Raw genomic sequence first — 21083 nt, forward strand, 5'->3', positions numbered from 1 at the left:
GGGAGAGGAACAGCAACAAGCGTTTGACACGCTGAAAGGGAAGTTGACATCTGCTGATGCGTCCCATATCGCCTGCTGAGTACATCCTGGGCTAGTGTATAAGGCTGGGTTCAGTCCTTACCTTACAAGCTAGCTTTGGGGCGAAGTTAGGGGTCCAGATCCTTATCATTTGGTATCAGAGCTTTGGCTTCGTAGGGTCGGTGTCTCATGGGGTTTGTCAGAACGCCGACTGAGGCAGTCGGGTCTTATGGGGGTGGGGATGATGCGTCCCACATCGCCCGCGGAGTACATCCTGGGCTAGTGTATAAGGCTGGGTTCAGCCCTTCCCCTACGAGCTAGCTTTTGGGGTGAAGTTAGGGGTCCAGATTGACGTGGAACCCAATGGAAATTTATTCCATGAACTCTATGGGAAGTTTTGGAAGAGATCCAAGATCAAACTAAACCCTCCCCTATGGCACCCCTCGTTTATAAAGAAACAGAAACACCAATAATAGAGTAGAAGAATAAGATAAACGCCACAAAGAATTGATAAGTTTACCTTGATTCTTGATGCAATTAGAAGAATGCAATCTCACACCCTCTAAAAGCAAGAACACGCCTACGCATGGAAGAAGAAGTCTCTCTTTGTTAATTGAATAATTGATGTCAAAAATTACAAAATAATAAGCTATTTATACTAATCTAAGAGGTCCAGATCCTTAGAGGATTTAGAGTTAGCTAAGGAGTAGGATTTAGCAAATCTAAACCAACTAAGGATATGACTAACAAATCATAACAACTTAAGGATTTGGATATCTAGTCCAAATCCACTAAAGATTGACTAAATCTAAACAAAATAAGGCTAACTAATCAAGGGTGGCCGAAATATTGGAGGCCCAACCCATTAACAAAGCAAAAACTCAAAATAAGCTAACTAACTTAATGAGAGGCAAAGACAAGCACGGTCTTGGGTGTGCTATTTGGCACGGGCGTGCTTCAATGTAGGAGTTCCCTCGTGAGAGGCAGAGGGAAGCACGGTCTTGGGTGTGCTATTTGGCAAGGGCGTGCTTCAAGGTAGTTGTTTTCCTCAGCAAGTCAGACGAGGGCACGGCCTGGTGTGTGCCACCTTGCACGGGCGTGGTAACATAGCATGGTTTAGGCATGCTATATGTTGGAAGTTCAAGTTCCAACTCAACATGTGCTTTCATTAATGTGAGAAACTTAGGTGTTCCTTCAAGTTCTTCATAGCACTTGTTGAAAGCAAGGTCATGGAGCTCTTGTGTGACTTGTTCTTGAATGTATAAGGACATGGTTGCTCCATATTTCTTTGCACGGCTCCTTGTAATTGGTCCACTAGGAAGTGCAAATGGTTTGCCATTGTTGTGGCCCTTGTTCCCTTGAGCTCCATAGGTGGTTGGTGGTAGTGGATCCGTATCATCCCCCCCTTCTTTAAAAAGATTTGTCCTCAAATCTGCATCCATGTCAAAGGGAGACAAATCACTAATATTAAAAGTTGCAGACACACCATACTCACCTGACAAGTCTATTTTGTAGGCATTGTCATTGATGCGCTCTAAGACTTGGAATGGACCATCTCCACGTGTATCTAGCTTACTCTTCCTTTGGTTGGGAAACCTTTCCTTGAGAAAGTGTACCCAAAGCCAATCACCTGGCATAAACACCAACTTCTTCCTGCCCTTGTTTGCTCTTTCAGCATATTGCTTGTTCCTCTTTTCTATGTTGGCTCTAGCCTTCTCATGTAAAGGCTTCACCAATTCTGCCTTTTTAGCACCATCTAAATTAGAAAGTTCATTCAAAGGTAAAGGAACAAGATCTAATACAGTTAGAGGGTTAAAGCCATAAACAAGTTCAAATGGACTAAAACCTGAAGTAGAATGTATGCTACGATTATATGCAAACTCTATGAATGGCAAACAATCTTCCCAAGTTTTCAAGTTCTTACCCACAATGGCACGAAACAATGTTCCTAAAGTTCTATTCACAACTTCAGTTTGTCCATCTGTTTGTGGATGACAAGTTGTAGAATAAAGCAATTTAGTTCCAAGCTTACCTGACGCGGAACCCAATGAAAATAAATTTCATGAACTCAATGACAAGTTTTGGAATAGATCAAAGATCTAGAATAAATTCCCCTCTATGGCACCCAAAGCTTAAAGAAGCAAGAACACCAATAATAGAGTAAAAGAATAAGATAAACGCCACAAAGAATTGATAAGTTTACCTTGATTCTTGATGCAATTAGAAGAATGCAATCTCACACTCTCTAAAAACATGAACACGCCTAAGCATGAAGAAGTAGTCTTTAATTCATTGAATAATTACAAAATAACAAGCTATTTATACTAATCTAAGAGGTCCAGATCCTTAGAGGATTTAGAGTTAGCTAAGGAGTAGGATTAGCAAATCTAAACCAACTAAGGAGTTGACTAACAAAATCATAACAACTTAAGGATTTGGAGATCTAATCCAAATCCACTAAAGATTGACTAAATCTAATCAAAATAAGGCTAATTATTCAAGGGTGGCCGAAATATTGGAGGCCCAACCCATTAGCAAAGTAAAAACTCAAAAAATAACTAACTAATATTTGAGAGGCAGGGACAAGCACGGCCTGGGTGTGCTATTTGGCACGGGCGTGCTTCAATGTAGGAGTTCCCTCGTGAGAGTCAGAGGGAAGCACTGCCTGGATGTGCTATTTGGCACGGGGGTGCTTCAAAGTCAGAGGGAAGCATGGGGAACACCTAAGTTTCTCACATTATTGAAAGCACATGTTGAGTTGGACACGTCTGCTACAGTAAATTTGACTTTGTCTACAGTAACTTTGACTTGGTTGAGGGAAGCACGGCCTGTTTTCTACAGTAACTTTGACTTGGTTGAGGGAAGCACGGCCTGGGTGTGCTATTTGGCACGGGGTGTGCTTCAAGGTAGTTGTTTTCCTCAGCAAGTCAGACGAGGGCACGGCCTGGGGTGTGCCATCTAGCACGGGCGTGCTAACCAATTCATGTTCCCATTCAACATGTGCTTCTATTAATGTGAGAAACTTAGATGTTCTCCATGCTTCCTTGAGCTTTATGTTTGAGTGGTAGCCATTTCGTATCATTCCCCCTTTCCTCAAAAAGATTCGTCCTCGAATCTTAGTTAGAAGTTGAGGTATCCATGCTCCCTTGTTCTCCATGGTTACTCCATATTTCTTTGCATGACTTCTTGTAGTTGATCCACTAGGAAGCATTAATGGATTTTTCATGTTGTTCTCCTTGCCCCCTTGAGTTCCACGGATGAGTGATGGCGGATTCGTATCATTCCCCTTTTCCTCGAAAAGGTTCATCCTTGAATCTGCATTAATGTCAAAAGGAGACAAATTACTAACATTGAAAGCGATGGAAACATCATACTCACCTGATAAGTCTATCTTGTAGGTGTTGTCATCAATGTGCTCCAAGACTTGTAATGCTCTATCTACATGTTTATCAAACTTAATCTTCCTTTGGTTGGGAAACTTTTCCTTGCGAAAATGTACCCAAACCCAATCTCCAGGTTTAAACACATCATGCCTTTTTCTCTTGTTGGCACGATTGGCATAGCTTTTGTTCTTCATGTTCATATGAATCCTAGCCTTAGCGTGCATCTCCTTCACCAATGTAGGCTTTTCTTCACTTTGAGGAAATCTCTGCAACAAAGAAACAGAACTAGAAGGTAGAGAAAAAGTGTTGATGTTAGTCAAACTATGCAAAAACTCCTTAAACCGAATCATCAAGACTGGTCTACCCTCTCTCACACTGTTTTGGATCTCTTTCTTTTTCACATACACAATTGGGCCATTAATTTGTTTTGTATCTTTTATGGCCTCTTTCTCTTCCTCCTTACTTTTTTTACTCTTTTGTTCTGTGGCCTCTTCCTCCTCTTTTTCTTCACTCTTTTCACACTCTGGTTCTTTTGAACTCAAAGCCTCATTCTTATTTTCTTTCAAGGTCGAAACCTCTCTTTCTCTCTCAATTATCTTCCTTTGATCTTCATATACTTCTTGAGGTGATAATGGATCAAGAACCATCTGTTTATCCTCAAATGAAGATTGGCAATCTTCTTCTGGAAATACATCTTCAATTTCTTGCAAAGGATCAACAAACATACTTGGCAAAGATGGGTTAAGATCATTGATGGTTACACAAACTTCTTTGCACAAAGATACAATTATAGGTTGAATTTGTTTTTCCTTTCCTTTCCCCTCTTTCTTTTTATGTTCACTTATCATGTTTTCACTCATTTTACTTTTACTTTCTTTTTCTTTATTGACAGTCTCAAAACTCATCTTTTTCTTTTCACATTGGTCTTCATACACTTCTTTTGAGAAAGATGAATTTGAACCAGTCATCCACCCATCCTTTGTGAATGGATACCTATTGAGGTAATCCACACTTTTCCTTTCTTGCATCCTTCCTGAATTATTGTTCAAATTCCTAAAGTAACAATTAGGATTATCGACCTCCTCATCTTTAGGTATTTGAAATCTGGTTAGTGTAGTACTAGGACGAGCTCTTGTTGTATTAGAGCGTTGGGCAGCTTTGATCTCCTTCAAACCCTTTCTCATATCTTGGAAGAAACTGTTGAAGCTTTCAAACTGTTCTTGGATTGATTCCATTACAAGTTTTAATTGGGAATCATCTATTTGACTTTCATCCTCACTATTATCTGTACTCATGGTTAGTATTCAAAGAGGAAAAACACAAAAAGATTTGAGTTATTGGTAAATCACTCCCTCACGTGTTTACACTCTTTAATCACTCCTTGCAATTCTTCCAATTGAACTTCAGAATCTTAGTTCAACCAACCAACTCAAAAGCACGTTTAGAATCAAGGAATAAAACTTAACAATGAAAAGCAAGCACAAATTCTAGAAAGAAGACTCAAAACGATATGGACAGTAGCACAAGAACATAAACAATGCACTACTTTAATGATCAATTAGAGTGTAGTGAACACCAAACACACCCTAACAATGTAATAGAAGCAATAGAAAGTTCACACAAAAACAAGAAACTAGAATTTAAAAGACAATTTTAGGATATAATGTATGAATTTAGCTTACTACAAAGCAAACCAAATATGGACCTAATTAATTCTACCCAAAACAAAGCAAGCAAACAAAGAAAAAATCAAAAGAACACAATTTTAAGATAGGGCTAGAACAGAGCACGGGCGTGTGTAATTAGGCCTAGTCCAACAAGTGGTAGGCAAGATCTAGCACGGGTGTGCTTGAGGTGTAGCACGGGCGTGCTGCCTTGTTCCCTTTTTAATGCAACCCAATTTAAGTAGGATTCTTAGATTTGACAAGGATTGTAGTAGATTTTCTCAATCTCAAAGATATGGTCAACTAATCTTTGTTATCTTATCCACAAGTAGTTAAGATTGGATTTTTATCACAAGATTATAGTGGATAAACTAAATCCCACAAAATATGGTCAAATCCCTTAGGATTAGGCACAATCCCACTAGATATAGTCAAATCTCTTAAGGATTAGGAATAATCCCACAAATTATGGCAAAATCCCACAAAATAAGGTAAAATCCCTTTGAATTAGGATCAAATCTCTTGGTTGCAGGAACAAAATCAAGATCCACACAAGCAATTTCAATGGTGGACGAAATTTTCTTTCTATACTCTTTTTTTTTTTTTTTTAGCAACAAGATCTAAGATCTAAACTTCCAGAATTGAAACAAGCACGAAATTACTAAATTAAATTGAAGCAAAAACGAATTGAAACAATCAAACAAGAAAACAAACACAAAAGAAATAAGATGAAGAAGAAAACAAACACAAGAACAATAAGAATAAGAAAAACAAATAAACACAGATCCTAGAGCTAAGATAAATAAGAATTTACCTTAATCTTTGGCTCTGATACCAAACTGACGCGGAACCCAATGAAAATAAATTTCATGAACTCAATGACAAGTTTTGGAATAGATCAAAGATCTAGAATAAATTCCCCTCTATGGCACCCAAAGCTTAAAGAAGCAAGAACACCAATAATAGAGTAAAAGAATAAGATAAACGCCACAAAGAATTGATAAGTTTACCTTGATTCTTGATGCAATTAGAAGAATGCAATCTCACACTCTCTAAAAACATGAACACGCCTAAGCATGAAGAAGTAGTCTTTAATTCATTGAATAATTACAAAATAACAAGCTATTTATACTAATCTAAGAGGTCCAGATCCTTAGAGGATTTAGAGTTAGCTAAGGAGTAGGATTAGCAAATCTAAACCAACTAAGGAGTTGACTAACAAAATCATAACAACTTAAGGATTTGGAGATCTAATCCAAATCCACTAAAGATTGACTAAATCTAATCAAAATAAGGCTAATTATTCAAGGGTGGCCGAAATATTGGAGGCCCAACCCATTAGCAAAGTAAAAACTCAAAAAATAACTAACTAATATTTGAGAGGCAGGGACAAGCACGGCCTGGGTGTGCTATTTGGCACGGGCGTGCTTCAATGTAGGAGTTCCCTCGTGAGAGTCAGAGGGAAGCACTGCCTGGATGTGCTATTTGGCACGGGGGTGCTTCAAAGTCAGAGGGAAGCACGGCCTGGGTGTGCTATTTGGCACGGGGTGTGCTTCAAGGTAGTTGTTTTCCTCAGCAAGTCAGACGAGGGCACGGCCTGGGGTGTGCCATCTAGCACGGGCGTGCTAACCAATTCATGTTCCCATTCAACATGTGCTTCTATTAATGTGAGAAACTTAGATGTTCTCCATGCTTCCTTGAGCTTTATGTTTGAGTGGTAGCCATTTCGTATCATTACCCCACAAAACTCTCCAAAAGTGTGAAAGGAACTTTGCATCCCTATCAGAAACTATAGTTCTTGGTACCCCATGCAATCTTACCACTTCTTTGAAGAATAATTCAGCAATATTATTGGCATCATCAGTTTTATGACAAGGAATGAAATGAGCCATCTTGCTAAATCTATCAACAACAACAAATATGCTATCCTTACCATGCCTAGTCCTAGGTAACCCAAGTACAAAGTCCATAGATATATCAATCCAAGGAGAACTAGGAACAGGTAAAGGCATGTATAATCCATGAGGCATAGACTTAGATTTGGCCTGTTTGCAAGCAATACAAGAATTACAAACTCTTTTCACATCTTTATGCATATGAGGCCAATAAAAGTGTTCATTCAACATATCATAAGTCTTATGTACCCCAAAGTGTCCCATCAATCCCCCACTATGAGAGTCAAGCACAAGCAATTCACGCATAGAACATTTAGGCACACAAAGTTTGCTGCCCTTAAACAAATATCCATCATGTCTATAGAACTTATCAAATGCTCCATGTTCACATGCTACATATATGTTGCCAAAGTCAGAATCATTCACATATAAGTCTTTAACATACTCAAATCCAAGCAATTTAGAACTAAGAGCAGTAATTAGAGTATATCTTCTTGACAATGCATCAGCAACAATATTATCTTTTCCATGCTTGTATTTAATCACATATGAAAATTGTTCAATAAATTCAACCCACTTACCATGCCTTTTATTAAGCTTACCTTGACCCTTCAAGTGTTTTAGGGCCTCATGGTCTGTGTGATCTTCAACCTTGAGAGGGCTGTCATTCTTACCCCTAGATGAATCAGACATCCTGAAATAAAATAGCAAACACAAAACTAAAGGAAATAGTTAGTTTATCACTCCCTCACGTGTTTCTCTCTTTATTTGGCTTTTCTATATATATGGGTTTCACTCTAGCCTTTTACCACTCTTTCCACTTGAATAATTGCACTTCAAAATCCCAAAGTTGCTACAAAAGTCAAGAGAAAGTTAGAAAAGCAAAGAATATAACTAAATAATGCACAAGCTTTATCAAGACATCACAACATTTCGAATTGCAATAAAAGAACAAGAAGGCGTATTGCTTGAAGCTAATAAACTAAAGTGAAGGAACAAGCAAATAACACTTTAGCAATGACAAGAGGCAAAGCACGGGTGTGCTGGAACGGCACGGGCAAGTTTTGGACTTCCAGAGGCTAGCACGGGCGTGCTATGTTTGGCACGGGTGTGCTTAGACTTCCAGAGGCTAGCACGGGTGGACTATGGAGGTAGCACGGGCGTGCTTCTCCCAGCCTGCAGAATCACCTAGACTTCCAGAGGCGAGCACGGGCGTGCTAGAATATGGCACGGGCGTGCTTCTCCCTGAGTGTGCGAAATCCAAAATTTCCTAACTACTACAGCTCTAATTGTTCCAAACAAACAAATAGCAGAATACAATAATCAACAAATAGACAATTCTGGACAAGATGAATGAAGTTAATTCACTACAAAGCAAAATTAACTATGGACCTAATTAATCTAATTATCAAAGCTAGTACTCAAGAAAATTTCCCAAGAACAATATGTAACTACAGCAATGCTAGAATGTGAAAGCACTTCAGTGCGCAATTTTGGGTTGTCACAAATCAATTCTCAAGTAAGAAACGAATGATAATTTTTTTTTTCAATGCGAATTTGCAACTAAATTCTCACAATTTTTTTTTCTTTTTCGTCTTTTTTTTTTTAAGTCCCTAACCCTAGGATAGATTGAAATCCACAACCACGGTGCTTTGATACCAAATAATACGATCCTAGGTAATTAACAAGTACTCTTGCAAATCAACAAGGAAAATCTAGCGGAAAGCATGCAATCACGGAAGTACCCTGTCAATCCCTTAAACCCCCAAGTACTCTTGAAGAGAGAAAGCAAGGAATTTAAAACAAGAATCAGAAACTTACCTTCATGTACTCTTGAAAACAACTCTGAAATTCTTGGCGCAATTAATCTTGTAGAACTCACAATCTTAATTACTAAGGATATTTGGTTCTGTTCATACAATGATGAAGAACACGGCCTATTCTTGAAAGAACAAAGAAAAACGTTTGTTTTGGATTAATTCAATGTTGGCTGCCATGTAGCTCTTACAACATAATATAAATAACCTAAGCTAAACCTAATTTAGCTATTAACTTAAGCTAGTCTAGGCCTAAACCTAATGTGGCCCAAATGGGCTTAATTAAATACAAGCCCAAGCTAACTAACTAAAACAAGCCTGACTTTAAAAATTAACTAATCTGGGGCTGGCCCAACTCTGGAAAATAAGCCCAACCAGCCTTAGACTAATTAATTAAGTCCACTAAAAGAATTTAAACAAAACAGGACAAATGAGCCAGAGGCCCTACACAGCCCATACTTAAAGCTCATAATGAAATAACATCCTCCTAAATTTGCCTAAGTATAGAACATGTAAAATGCATCAATGGGCAGCCTCTTTGAATGCCTCAAGCACCATAACAAACTTTGGTGCTTCTTCAAGTTCAATCTCACATCTTGAATAACTATGATCTTGAAGCTCCAATGTGATTTTTTCTTGAGCAAATGCATTCAAGGTTGCTCGTAGCTTGGTTGCACGAGCTCTTTTGATTGGCCCCGCAGGTAGAGTTAGAGGATCCTTCATCTTGCTCCCTTGATCCGTATCACTTGGTTTAGAATTCAAATATAAACCATGAAATTCATACTTCAACATAGTAACCTTAATATAGGAAATTTTTGTCATTAAAGTCATTTTTTTCATCAATCCTATAATCACCAACTAATTCAATTTAAGCAATTCTCAAACATATATGAGCACATTCATGTAACAAAACATGTAATACCCATGGTATAAATCCAAGTTTCCTGTCATTTTCAATCATATGCACATTTAAGTCATAGAAACTATTCTTAGGATCATACCTTTTCTTTAATTTCATAAATTCTTTTGAAACACATAATTTATCATAATAAACTTAAACACACTCAAAACATGCATTTACTTAGCATTTTTCCAAAATTACGTATGACTTAAGTCATAGGGGTTTTACAAGTTCTCATGATATAATAAGGATATTCATACCACATTCATACTACGTATTGAGCATCACAAAAAAAAAAAATCAAGATTTCTTATTCATTAATAGCATAAAGACAATTAGGGTACATAACATTCCTTCACATTGTCATACGTAGGAAAATTTCTCATAAGAGATTTCCATCATGCAATTTAAAACTCAATTAATCTTAGCATCACAAGTCCCAATATCACTTAATTATCATAAATTCTTAATTTAGAATTCAAATAAATCATGAAACTCATGCCTTTTGCATAATGACCTAACATAGGAAATTCTTATCATAAAATTCATTTTTTCATATTTGATACATATATTTATAAAAGAATTTCATCATAACATTTCTTAAATATAAATAATCATACTATTATGCTAAACAAGTAAGTTCCATGGCCTATGTGATAAGGACAAAAATATATATAGTTACTTTCATTATATTCAGTATTTCTTGAGTAATTTTATGTGTAATTTATTTCATTAAGGTGTGTTTATAAATCAGACAAGATTTTGAGAGTTTTGTGAACAAATGTTCTAAAATAAGAAATTTCCAACATTTTCGTAACATTGACCTTTGTTGTGTTTTTAGGGCATAACTTGAGTTGTAGGTCTCCAAATTAAGTACAACTTAATTCATTAGAAAGATAAGAAAAAATACTTCAAATGGTATCAAGGAACTACAATCTAGATCAATCTCTAAGATGGTAAGAAAAAAAGCCAAGAACATAGACCAACAGCTCAGACCTAATTTAACGCTTCCAAATTTCATGTTTATTTTATTTCTACTAATCCAAGCATTCAAATTAAACAAATCCTTCCAAATCCAATGAAGTCTTAATATATCTGTCAACAACTTTCATGAATGACACAAGATATAATCTTGCCATTTTAGTGTCCAAAATGGGTAATCAATTCGGATATACAAAAATGGGCTGGCATAACAGAACCAATTTGGTATTTTAATCATAAAAATTGAGCTATAAGCATCTAAATTGGACATAAGAGAATGAGTTAGGAAGCTAAGAAGTAGACCTACAACTTTTATGAAGAAGTCAGATACAAATGAAAAATGCAAAAGATCAAATTAAACAATTATAAGCCTTAGTAACAAAAATCCCAATTTTTTCATACTTAAAGAAATAGAAAAAGTAGGTAAAATTTCAAGATAATCTCTCATCATTTAAATTACTTTACTAGCATAAATTTCAGGAGTATTTCCACCATTTAAATGAAAGAAAAATAACACTTCCCCACCTAGAGGTGGTTCGGCCAAAGTAAGGGAGAGGGAGAAAATCTTTTCTCATGTAATTGATCATATACCAAGCTTTAAAAAACCACCCAAGAATACAATTAAAACAATAGCATACATTACTCAAGCCAAAAATCACATAATTCCCAAATTTCTAACATAGAACCTTAGAATTCAAAATTCAAGAAAATAGATAAAGAGATGGAATTTATGAGAACTACCTCAAATCGAGCTTTAAAAATCTTCAATAAAAATCCCTACACCTTTTTTCCCCTTATCAATTTGAAATGGCTCACATTTCTTTGTTATATCTTAAATCTCCAAGTTCTTGAATACTCTTAAGACAAAATCATCAAAACTAGCCCCAAACTTCCATATAGCTTATTGGCTTTGGGTTTAATTAGGATGATTTAGGGTAATTGGTGTGTTAAAAACAAAAGAAAATGAAAAGGGAGGGAGAGGGGACAATCGGCTAAAAGAGGAAGAAAAAGGAAAGAAAATGATAGCAAAGAAATGAAGAAAATGTGTTTACGCTGTAATACCCCCAATTGAAACCTATGTTTAAATCCTTTTAAAATCTCCAATTAACAGACAACTATGCAACAAAATCATTGATAGAAATATTAGAGAGCAGTGATCAGCCTACCTACTCGAAAGAAGTCGGCAAAAAGTCAAAGAAGAGGGAGCTGTTGAAGGAGGCAGCTTCAATACACACCACTGCAGGTCCGTTTTGCACGAAGGAAGGCAAGAAACTCGACCGGTGGCGTGAAGGGAGCTGAACTCCACCTTGCTCTTGTCGAGCAGTGGTTGGAATATGATCGAGGAAGGAGGAGAGGTATCGCACGATAATGAATTAGGGGGTAAGGATTTTTCTTTTTGTTAAAAGTTCTCCTCTTTATCTTTTTTTTTTGGCACTTTCTCTCTCCTTTATCATTAGCTAGAAACTTCTTGGTCTGATTTGGGTTTGACCCGGTTCAACCTCTGGTTTCTCTGATTTTCTCTCTAGTTCTCATAATAAACCTTCGGTTTGGTAAAAGACTCTAGATTTTAATTGGTTGGATTTGATTCCAGAGTCTTCCTTCATATAATTTAAAGCTTCACTAATTAATTTTATTACTTAACAATAATAATAATAATAATAATAATAATATTTGAGTGTACGACAATTAATAATAATAATTAACTTAATATTTAATTTTTAGTATTTAATTTATTTATTTTGAAACATTCAGAAGGTTCTCGACTAAAAATTTTGATAATAAGTCTTTGGGCTTGGGTCCAACTTTGCAAATTTGGGCTTGGAATCAAATTATTCGACACTCGTAGCCAATGAGATTGAAATTCAGATTTTTGACTTAACTAAATTTCAAAATTTTTTTTAAAAAAATAAATAACATGATATTTCAATTAAAGTTGATTGAGTATTGATGACAATTGAGCATATTGGAGTTTGGATAAGTTGTATGCATTATTGGAAGTGTTTTTAGCATGTTTTGTAATTTGAGAATATTGAATATATAGGGAAAACTCTTGCAGTTTTTTTACAAGATTTATCGAAAAATTATTTCCGCCATTTTGGAGTTAAGTCATGTAATATGTAATATTATGGTTTAAAGCTTGTATGACTAGGTTTAGTTAAGTTATTAGTATGATTAGTTTTGTGCCTCATATTATCTAGTTATAAGGGACCAAACAATGGGTGTTACAATCTTTTGTTTTTTTTTTTTTTTTTTTTTTTGCCTGGGCTATTAAATAAATTTTATTTTCTTTGCTCATGAAGGGTTTATTGATTTCGCTATTAGCAATTTTTTGTTTCGTTATCAAAAATAAATTACAAGCTCCTCCACTTATCATTGTTAATTAATTTTTTTATTCTTGAATTATTAATTTTAATTCAAACTAATTCATAGCTTTCAAAAAGTTGGGTTTTGAAGATGAAATAAGGAGATTTTGGTAAATGGTTACCGTGGATTTGAATTCTTGTAAGTAGTTTATTTGTTTTTCTCTTTTTTCCCAAAAGGTTGAAGGTTTGACATTTTTATCTAATCTCTCTCCCTCTGCCTATTTGTTTTCAATAACATTATTACTATAATTAAATAAAAGTTTTTAATTTATGGGTATTGATTGAATATTTTTATTTTTATTTCAAACCATTTAATTGTTTATATTAACTTTTTGATTTTTGTTATTCTTTTAATATTTTCAATATAATTCAATAATTTATGTGAGAATCTTATGACCATGGTGTTTAATATACATATTTTGTAGAAGTTAAACAAAATTTAGAGCTAAAATAATTCCATACAAATTTGTTTTCCCTCATACACTTTAACAAAAACTTAAATATAAGATTTGAATGAAGAGAATGGTTGCTTTTTAAAATGGTAAAGCAACAAGTAATAAAATGAGTATGAGAAAATATTAGTTTACCAAAATAGAAGAATAGTAATTTATTCAGGTTGTTAATTTCGTGGATTTTACATTGACATGGACAGAGTAGATGTTGACAAAGAAAAAATTGGTATTGACATTGATATTCATATGGTATTGATGTTGACTAAAAAATCCACAGAGCTTCTCTAACTATTAAACTAAATAAAAAATAATTAAATTAAATAACCGATGGATAAATAAAAAGTGATCTCATTTAGCCAATCAAGAGGTGGTCCAGTTAGTCTTTTTATTTATGTGAGGAGCGGGAGGTCTTGAGTTTGAATTTTCTCAATCACAGTTGTTATCACCAACTTAATAAGTTAAGTGGAGGGCTAACCATATTATATAGTACACGGTATCATTTTGATCTGTAAAAACCTCTAATGAATTTAAAAAAAATTAAAAAAAAAAAAAAAAAGGTGATCTTATTTTAGACGGGCAGCTGTTAAAGCAGTAGATAGGGTAAATGTTAAAGCAGCAGTAGTGGATCCTAGCTGGACCAGTTATGGCTGGCACAGGCATATGATATTTGAGATGGGTCCCACGTCAAAGTAGGCATTTGTTATTGGAAGGCGCTGGGGCCATCCTTTTTTGATCGTATGCGATGAAGTGTTTTGGAAGCTGAAATGAATCACCACCGACCAATCACGGGCAGATATATGTGTTACACTGAATCTCAAGTTATTATGAAACAACCACAGCAACTGGACTTTGCACTTTCTCGTGCGTTTTATCGGCTCCTCTCGCCCTTGTTTTTCGCTCGGCTCGGCTCGGCTCGGCTCGGCTTATCCTCTGCATTAAACTACTTCTAGAAATCCTATAAGAAATATGAGATTTTATCAAATCCCACGACAGATTTAACTTTTTTCATTTATAAATATTACGTTTATATATTTATGAATTATAATCTCTACAACAAACATGAGAAATTGTGAAAAATTTATTATTGAAAGTATGAATTCAATTTTTTTTATTTTTATATAATATATACTACTTTCATTTAGATATATAATATAATGTTTTACATTATTGAATTTTTTACATTATTTTTCATTTTTAATTATATTACATGTGCATGCTTAATTACAATATTAATTAGTAAAATAAATATACTCTCAACAATCATATTTATGTTTCAATTGCAATTTCAAACCAATGATATTTTTTGTACAATTATTTAAAATCTCAAAGTTGTTATTAAAAAAGTATTCTTTAAATGGAGAGGAAATCCCGCTTTATGTTTTTTTCAAATCTCAGATTTTCAGTAATATAATTAATTAATAATATTTTTTAAAAATATATATTCAATCAAATTATACAGATATAAAGAAAAAAGAATATACAATTTTTTTTTATCTCTCTCCTAAATAAAATATTTTAAATTATAATAAAATAAAATTAAAATATAAAAATTTTCAAATGTCTCATTATAAAAATTTTATTTTAAATTATAATAAAATTAAATTAAAATATAAAAATTTTCAAATGTCTCATTATCATATATATTTATTAAAAAATAAATTGGAAAAAGATAAAACTTAATTATCTATATGTGTTTATTTAAAGAATAATTCTTATAAATTATACTCAATCAACTAATAAAATATAATTTTTTAATTGGCTATTACTAAAGCTATTTTAGATATTTCAAATTTCATTAAGAGTAATATCGAAACTTTCATTATTTTTTCTATTTTCACGTTTATATGTAATATCGATATTTATTTATTTATTGGTATTGATTATTAAGTTGAATTGTTAGTTTTCAATAAGAAAAAGATTTTCATTCTTTTCGGCTTATAGATAATTTTTGTTTTGAATATAATTCTATAGAAGTCACAGTAATCCCTTTGATTGTCATGAAGTTACTTGCACGGAAATTCTAATATTTAAAACTTATTTAACATCTAATAAGTAAATTTTTTTCATATACTCTTCCTTTGTCTACGGGAAGAAAAATTAGAAGAAGGTTTTGAAGTTTTTTTTATTTTATTTGAAGTTTTATTCAAGGGGTTGGACTTAATATGAATTATTTTTAAAGTAATCCGTAGCAAATAACTGCATTATATATAATTTTTCAAGCAACTGCCGCAATAATTTTCCCCATATTATAGAATAAAAATAATTATTTTCTATTATTAATTTGACTTATTTAATTTGAGAATTTAAGTATTTAAAGTTTCAAGTTTAATTTAGTTTTTAAATTTGCTACTATCTTTCTATTAAAGATTCATCGATTAAAATGCAAGTCATTGACATATATGTTGTGGTTCAACTTTTATCCGTTTGATTTTAGTTTAGATATAACCTTAAGTTAATTTTGAAACTTCTTTTAATTCTGGTTGAATTTAATTATCTAATTAATCAAATGGATGAAAGGTTAATTTTATACTTAATCAATTTATTTTGGGTTTTAATTTGGTTGCATTTAATTTACTTATTAACTGTAAGAATTTTAAGCCAATTAAAAGTTGAATTAATTATATATTTTGAAGTTTAGTTTATTTTTAATTCACTAAGTCAAAATATTTTGAACATTTTTACTACAATAACCTAGATTTTAATTTTGATTATTAAATTGAAATATATAGGTGCTTTAATATATCTATAAAAATCACAATATTTATTTTAATAAGTGATATTTATTTTTTTTATTTTTATGCTTAATTATCTGTATATTTTTTATTTAATAAATAATATTTATAAATTATATCCAATCAATTAATAAACTATAATTTTTTAATTGATCATTACTAAAGATATTTAAAGATATTTTAAATTTTATTAACAGCGATACCAAAAATTTTATTATCCCTTTTATGTTTCCATTTATATATAGTATAGATAGATATATGTATAGATATATTTATAATGTAGCTTTTTATTACAGTATATCCAAGCGACGGCTACATGAGCTTGTACGTATGATAAAAGCCGATGGATATCGGTACTCATGCGAGAAACCTGCAATTTATCGAGATAAAAAGAAACTATCTCCACTTGCTCACTGATGACGATTATTATAGTACAGTGCATTATATGCTAGTCTGTCTCTTATATATACTCAAAAATTCCAGCATTCTCACACGCAAAAAGTGCAGAACTAGAAAACAAAAGCCGCCCTCTCATAGAAGACGAGAAACCCATCACGGACTCGTTTACAAGCTTGCATAACTTCTTGAAATAATAGATTCCCCTCTAATTGGCCTCTGCACAAACAAACTTTGCAGAAAAATTTATATTGTCTTTATCCAATTGCCTCCCTTCCTTACAATCATCCCTCACGGGCTACAACAAAACAACTTGCTCCTTTGAAATATATTGTAAGACTTATACGCTCAAGAAAGATACCCGATTCTTTTGACATTTTCATTTTTTTCTACCTTGCACATTCCTTAATGGCCTCTGGAAACAGAGAACCGAAGGTCTTTGTTTTCCTCTGCTTATTTGTCTTCTTTTCGAGTTCAAGAAACCAAGTTGTAGCACAACCATCGCCTGTTTTCGCCTGTGATGTTTCGAAGAATCCATCGGTGGCGAGTTTTGGTTTTTGCAATGTGTCGTTGGGAATAAATGAGAGAGTGGTAGACTTGGTGGAGAGACTGACATTGCAAGAGAAAATTAGCTTCTTGGTTAACAGTGCTGGGAGTGTGAGTAGACTCGGCATACCAAAGTACGAGTGGTGGTCTGAGGCTTTACATGGAGTCTCTTATGTGGGTCCAGGTACCCATTTCTCCAGTTTGGTACCTGGAGCTACAAGCTTTCCTCAGGTCATCTTAACTGCTGCTTCCTTTAACACTTCCCTTTTTGAAGCCATTGGAAAGGTAAATTTTACTTCACCATTTTACTTGTTCTTGATTGTTTACATTCTTGGATAAATTAGTAACTTGAGAATTCGTCGACATTGTTCTTTTCCCAACTGAATAAATAGAGCTGCAAAAAATTGTGAGGATTAGTTTTGAACCGGATTTTACTCACACTGAAAATTAGTAATTTGAGGATTCCTCATGGGCAAAAGAAAATTATTTAATTGAAATTCATAAATTAATTCTAAAATACTGTGAAATAATCTTCCAGATTTGGCGTAAGTTGTACACTTAAATTATTTATGGTCAAAACATCTAGCTGTACAGGAGGCCCAAAATCTTTGGATACAGGAGGTGGATGGAGACATATAGTTAGTCTTTCAACTCAATTAGGTATAAAATAAAGTCTTATGGTTGTTACATTGGATGCTGATATTTATGGTGAGGATACAATTGAATTATATATATATATATATATATATATATATATATATATATAAGGTGGGTGCATTTATAATTGCGATTCTACAGCAGTGATGCTTCTTGTATAATGAACGAGTGTAATTGACGTTATCAGAAATGATGATCTGACCAATAATAATTACAATAATATTAAATTTATAAAATGATTGCAGTTTTTTCAGTGTCTTGTGATCATAGCAGCATAACAAAAACGATGATGGTTTTGTTTTTGCTAGGTGGTTTCCACTGAAGCTAGGGCCATGTATAATGTGGGATTGGCAGGTTTGACATTTTGGTCACCAAATGTTAACATATTCCGGGATCCCAGATGGGGAAGAGGCCAAGAAACTCCAGGGGAAGACCCATTGCTTTCGAGTAAATATGGATCAGGTTATGTTAGAGGTCTACAACAAAGGGATGACGGTGATTCAGATAAGCTTAAGGTTGCAGCGTGTTGTAAACATTACACAGCCTATGATTTAGACAATTGGAAAGGGACAGATCGTTACCATTTTAACGCCGTGGTAATTAGCCTTCATTAGACAATTAATTAATATTATTATTCTTGAGGGATAGGAGTGTCATTCTTTTATCATTTTTTGCATGCGAATTAGGTAACAAAACAAGATTTAGATGATACATTCCAACCACCATTCAAGAGTTGTGTCATTGATGGAAACGTTGCAAGTGTCATGTGCTCCTACAATAAGGTCAATGGTAAGCCTACCTGTGCTGACCCAGACCTTCTTTCTGGGGTCATACGAGGCCAATGGAAACTAAATGGGTAATAATTATTTCTCTCCAAGAATAGTTACTGCTATTCAGGTTTATAATTGATGATTAAGTTTAAATGGATGGGTATTTGGTTTCTGCAGGTACATAGTTTCGGACTGTGATTCAGTAGATGTGCTTTACAATTCCCAACATTATACCAAAACACCAGAAGAAGCTGCAGCTGTATCTATCTTAGCAGGTAGCTAGCTCCTGACTTCACTTAAATAATTTTCAATCCTCCAACTTCTTATTTTGACATAAAATGTTTAATTATTAAATTTTGCAGGGTTAGATCTCAATTGTGGATCTTTCCTAGGCCAACATACAGAAGCAGCAGTAAAAGGTGGATTAGTGAATGAGACTGCGATTGATAAGGCAGTCTCAAATAACTTTGCCACTTTGATGAGACTCGGTTTCTTTGATGGTGACCCTAGCAAGCAACTCTACGGAAAGCTTGGTCCAAAAGATGTTTGCACGCCAGAGCACCAAGAGCTTGCACGTGAAGCTGCTAGGCAAGGAATAGTGTTGCTAAAGAATACTCCAGGATCATTGCCTCTATCTCCTACTGCCATAAAAAATTTGGCAGTAATTGGACCAAATGCAAATGTCACAAAAACAATGATCGGAAACTACGAGGGTATGAATTCAGAATTTTACTCTAAATCCAAAACAAAGCATTTTTTTTCTGTTAATTTGGCACCAATGAATTCGAACTTGCAATCTCATGGCACTGGAGATGATACGAATGCCACTGAGTCAAACCTTTTTGTTAACAATTTCTTCTTCCTATCCTGTTCGTTTCCTGCTGACTGGTACCTTTGGCAGGTACCCCATGCAAATATACAACCCCTTTGCAAGGTCTAACAGCATCAGTTGCAACCACATATCAGCCAGGCTGCAATAATGTTGCTTGCGGCACAGCTCAAGTGGAGGATGCCAAGAAAATAGCAGCCTCAGCAGATGCTACTGTACTTGTAATGGGTGCTGATCAATCTATCGAGGCAGAGAGCCGCGACAGAGTTGACATTCTTCTACCTGGACAGCAGCAACTTTTAATAACACAAGTTGCAAATGCATCCAAAGGACCTGTAATTCTTGTTATAATGTCTGGAGGTGGTATGGATGTATCTTTTGCCAAATCTAATGACAAGATCACAAGCATCCTATGGGTTGGTTACCCCGGTGAAGCTGGTGGAGCTGCCATTGCTGATATTATTTTTGGATATTATAATCCAAGTAAGTTGCTATAGTTTCTTCATTATTCAATTCTATGAATATGCAGAGCAGAGAGGCAAAAACTGAAGCAAATAACATATTTCTCAGGTGGAAGACTGCCAATGACATGGTATCCGCAATCATATGTGGACAAAGTGCCAATGACGAATATGAATATGAGACCAGACCCTTCCAGTGGTTATCCCGGTCGATCCTATAGGTTCTACACTGGAGAAACTGTTTATTCATTTGGAGATGGGCTGAGCTATTCAAAATTCGAGCAACAACTAGTTCAAGCCCCTAAATTAGTAACTGTTCCCTTAGAGGAAGGACATGCTTGTCAATCTACAAAATGCATATCAGTTGATGCTGTAGACCGTACTTGTCAAAATTTAGCTTTTGATATACATCTGAAAGTTAAAAACATGGGAAGAATTAGAGGAAGCCATACAGTGTTCTTGTTCTCTACACCTCCATCAGTGCACAACTCGCCACAGAAGCACTTGGTGGATTTTGAGAAGGTTTCTTTGGATGCACAAACACATTCAACTGTCCAATTTAAGGTAGATATTTGCAAGCATTTGAGCGTGGTAGATGAATTTGGAAACCGGAAAATTGCCTTGGGAGAACATATTCTTCATGTTGGAAACCTCAAACACTCCATGACTCTGAGGATCTGAATCCATTCTTCAGCTCCTTTGCAGTGATTTAATTTTTCTTTATTCTTAAGAAAAGGAATTTCAAAATGGAAATATGTTATTTGAATAGATTGAGAGGGTCGTAACAATTTCCTCAATTGATTCATTTAGCCAAAATGTTCGAAAATTGAATTTTGAGATCCAAATTGATGAAGTTTATGATTTAAATGCTCTTTCATGTTCCATTTTTTTATTTTATTTTATGCATTTCACGCATATTGGTTCATCTTAGTTTGGCTCAATTTTTATTTTATTTTATTTTATTTTGATTAATTTGTTGGATTAGGTCAATTTAATTTTTTAAGGTACACAAACAATGATTTGAACTGAAGAAAAAGAAAAATTAGTTTTTTTTTTTTAAATCGAAATCCAACCTAATCAAACAGTAGATTTAGTTTGATTTGATTGGTTTTACCGTTTAATGCATAAATATCTCTATTTTTCTTTTTGTTAAAAAAAATGGAATAATTTGTTTAAAAACATAGGAGTACATACATTCCTAGATAAAGGCACAACTTA

The 21083-nt window shown here is 34.2% G+C and overlaps 1 protein-coding gene and 1 long non-coding RNA gene across 2 annotated transcripts; one reads left to right on the forward strand and one right to left on the reverse strand.

Moving 5' to 3' along the window:
- Positions 1–8900: 8900 nt before the first annotated feature.
- On the reverse strand, positions 8901–12064 carry LOC149499042 (uncharacterized). The gene is made up of 2 exons (XR_016322994.1): positions 11826–12064; positions 8901–9508 (listed from the first exon to the last, which is right to left on the reverse strand). It is a non-coding gene; the product is annotated as an uncharacterized LOC149499042 (long non-coding RNA).
- A 4630-nt stretch (positions 12065–16694) lies between these two features.
- On the forward strand, positions 16695–20732 carry XYL4 (beta-D-xylosidase 4). The gene is made up of 7 exons (XM_089724731.1): positions 16695–17433; positions 18114–18401; positions 18492–18661; positions 18753–18850; positions 18938–19288; positions 19477–19887; positions 19975–20732. Exons 1-7 carry the CDS (start codon positions 17011–17013, stop codon positions 20544–20546), a joined length of 2313 nt encoding a protein of 770 aa, XP_089580857.1. The 5' UTR covers positions 16695–17010; the 3' UTR covers positions 20547–20732.
- The last annotated feature ends 351 nt before the right edge of the window (positions 20733–21083 follow it).

The sequence above is a fragment of the Jatropha curcas genome, chromosome 1 (assembly GCF_041381405.1).
Source record: "Jatropha curcas cultivar XTBG-Jc1 chromosome 1, XTBG_Jcur_1.0, whole genome shotgun sequence".
Taxonomy (NCBI): Eukaryota; Viridiplantae; Streptophyta; class Magnoliopsida; order Malpighiales; family Euphorbiaceae; genus Jatropha; species Jatropha curcas.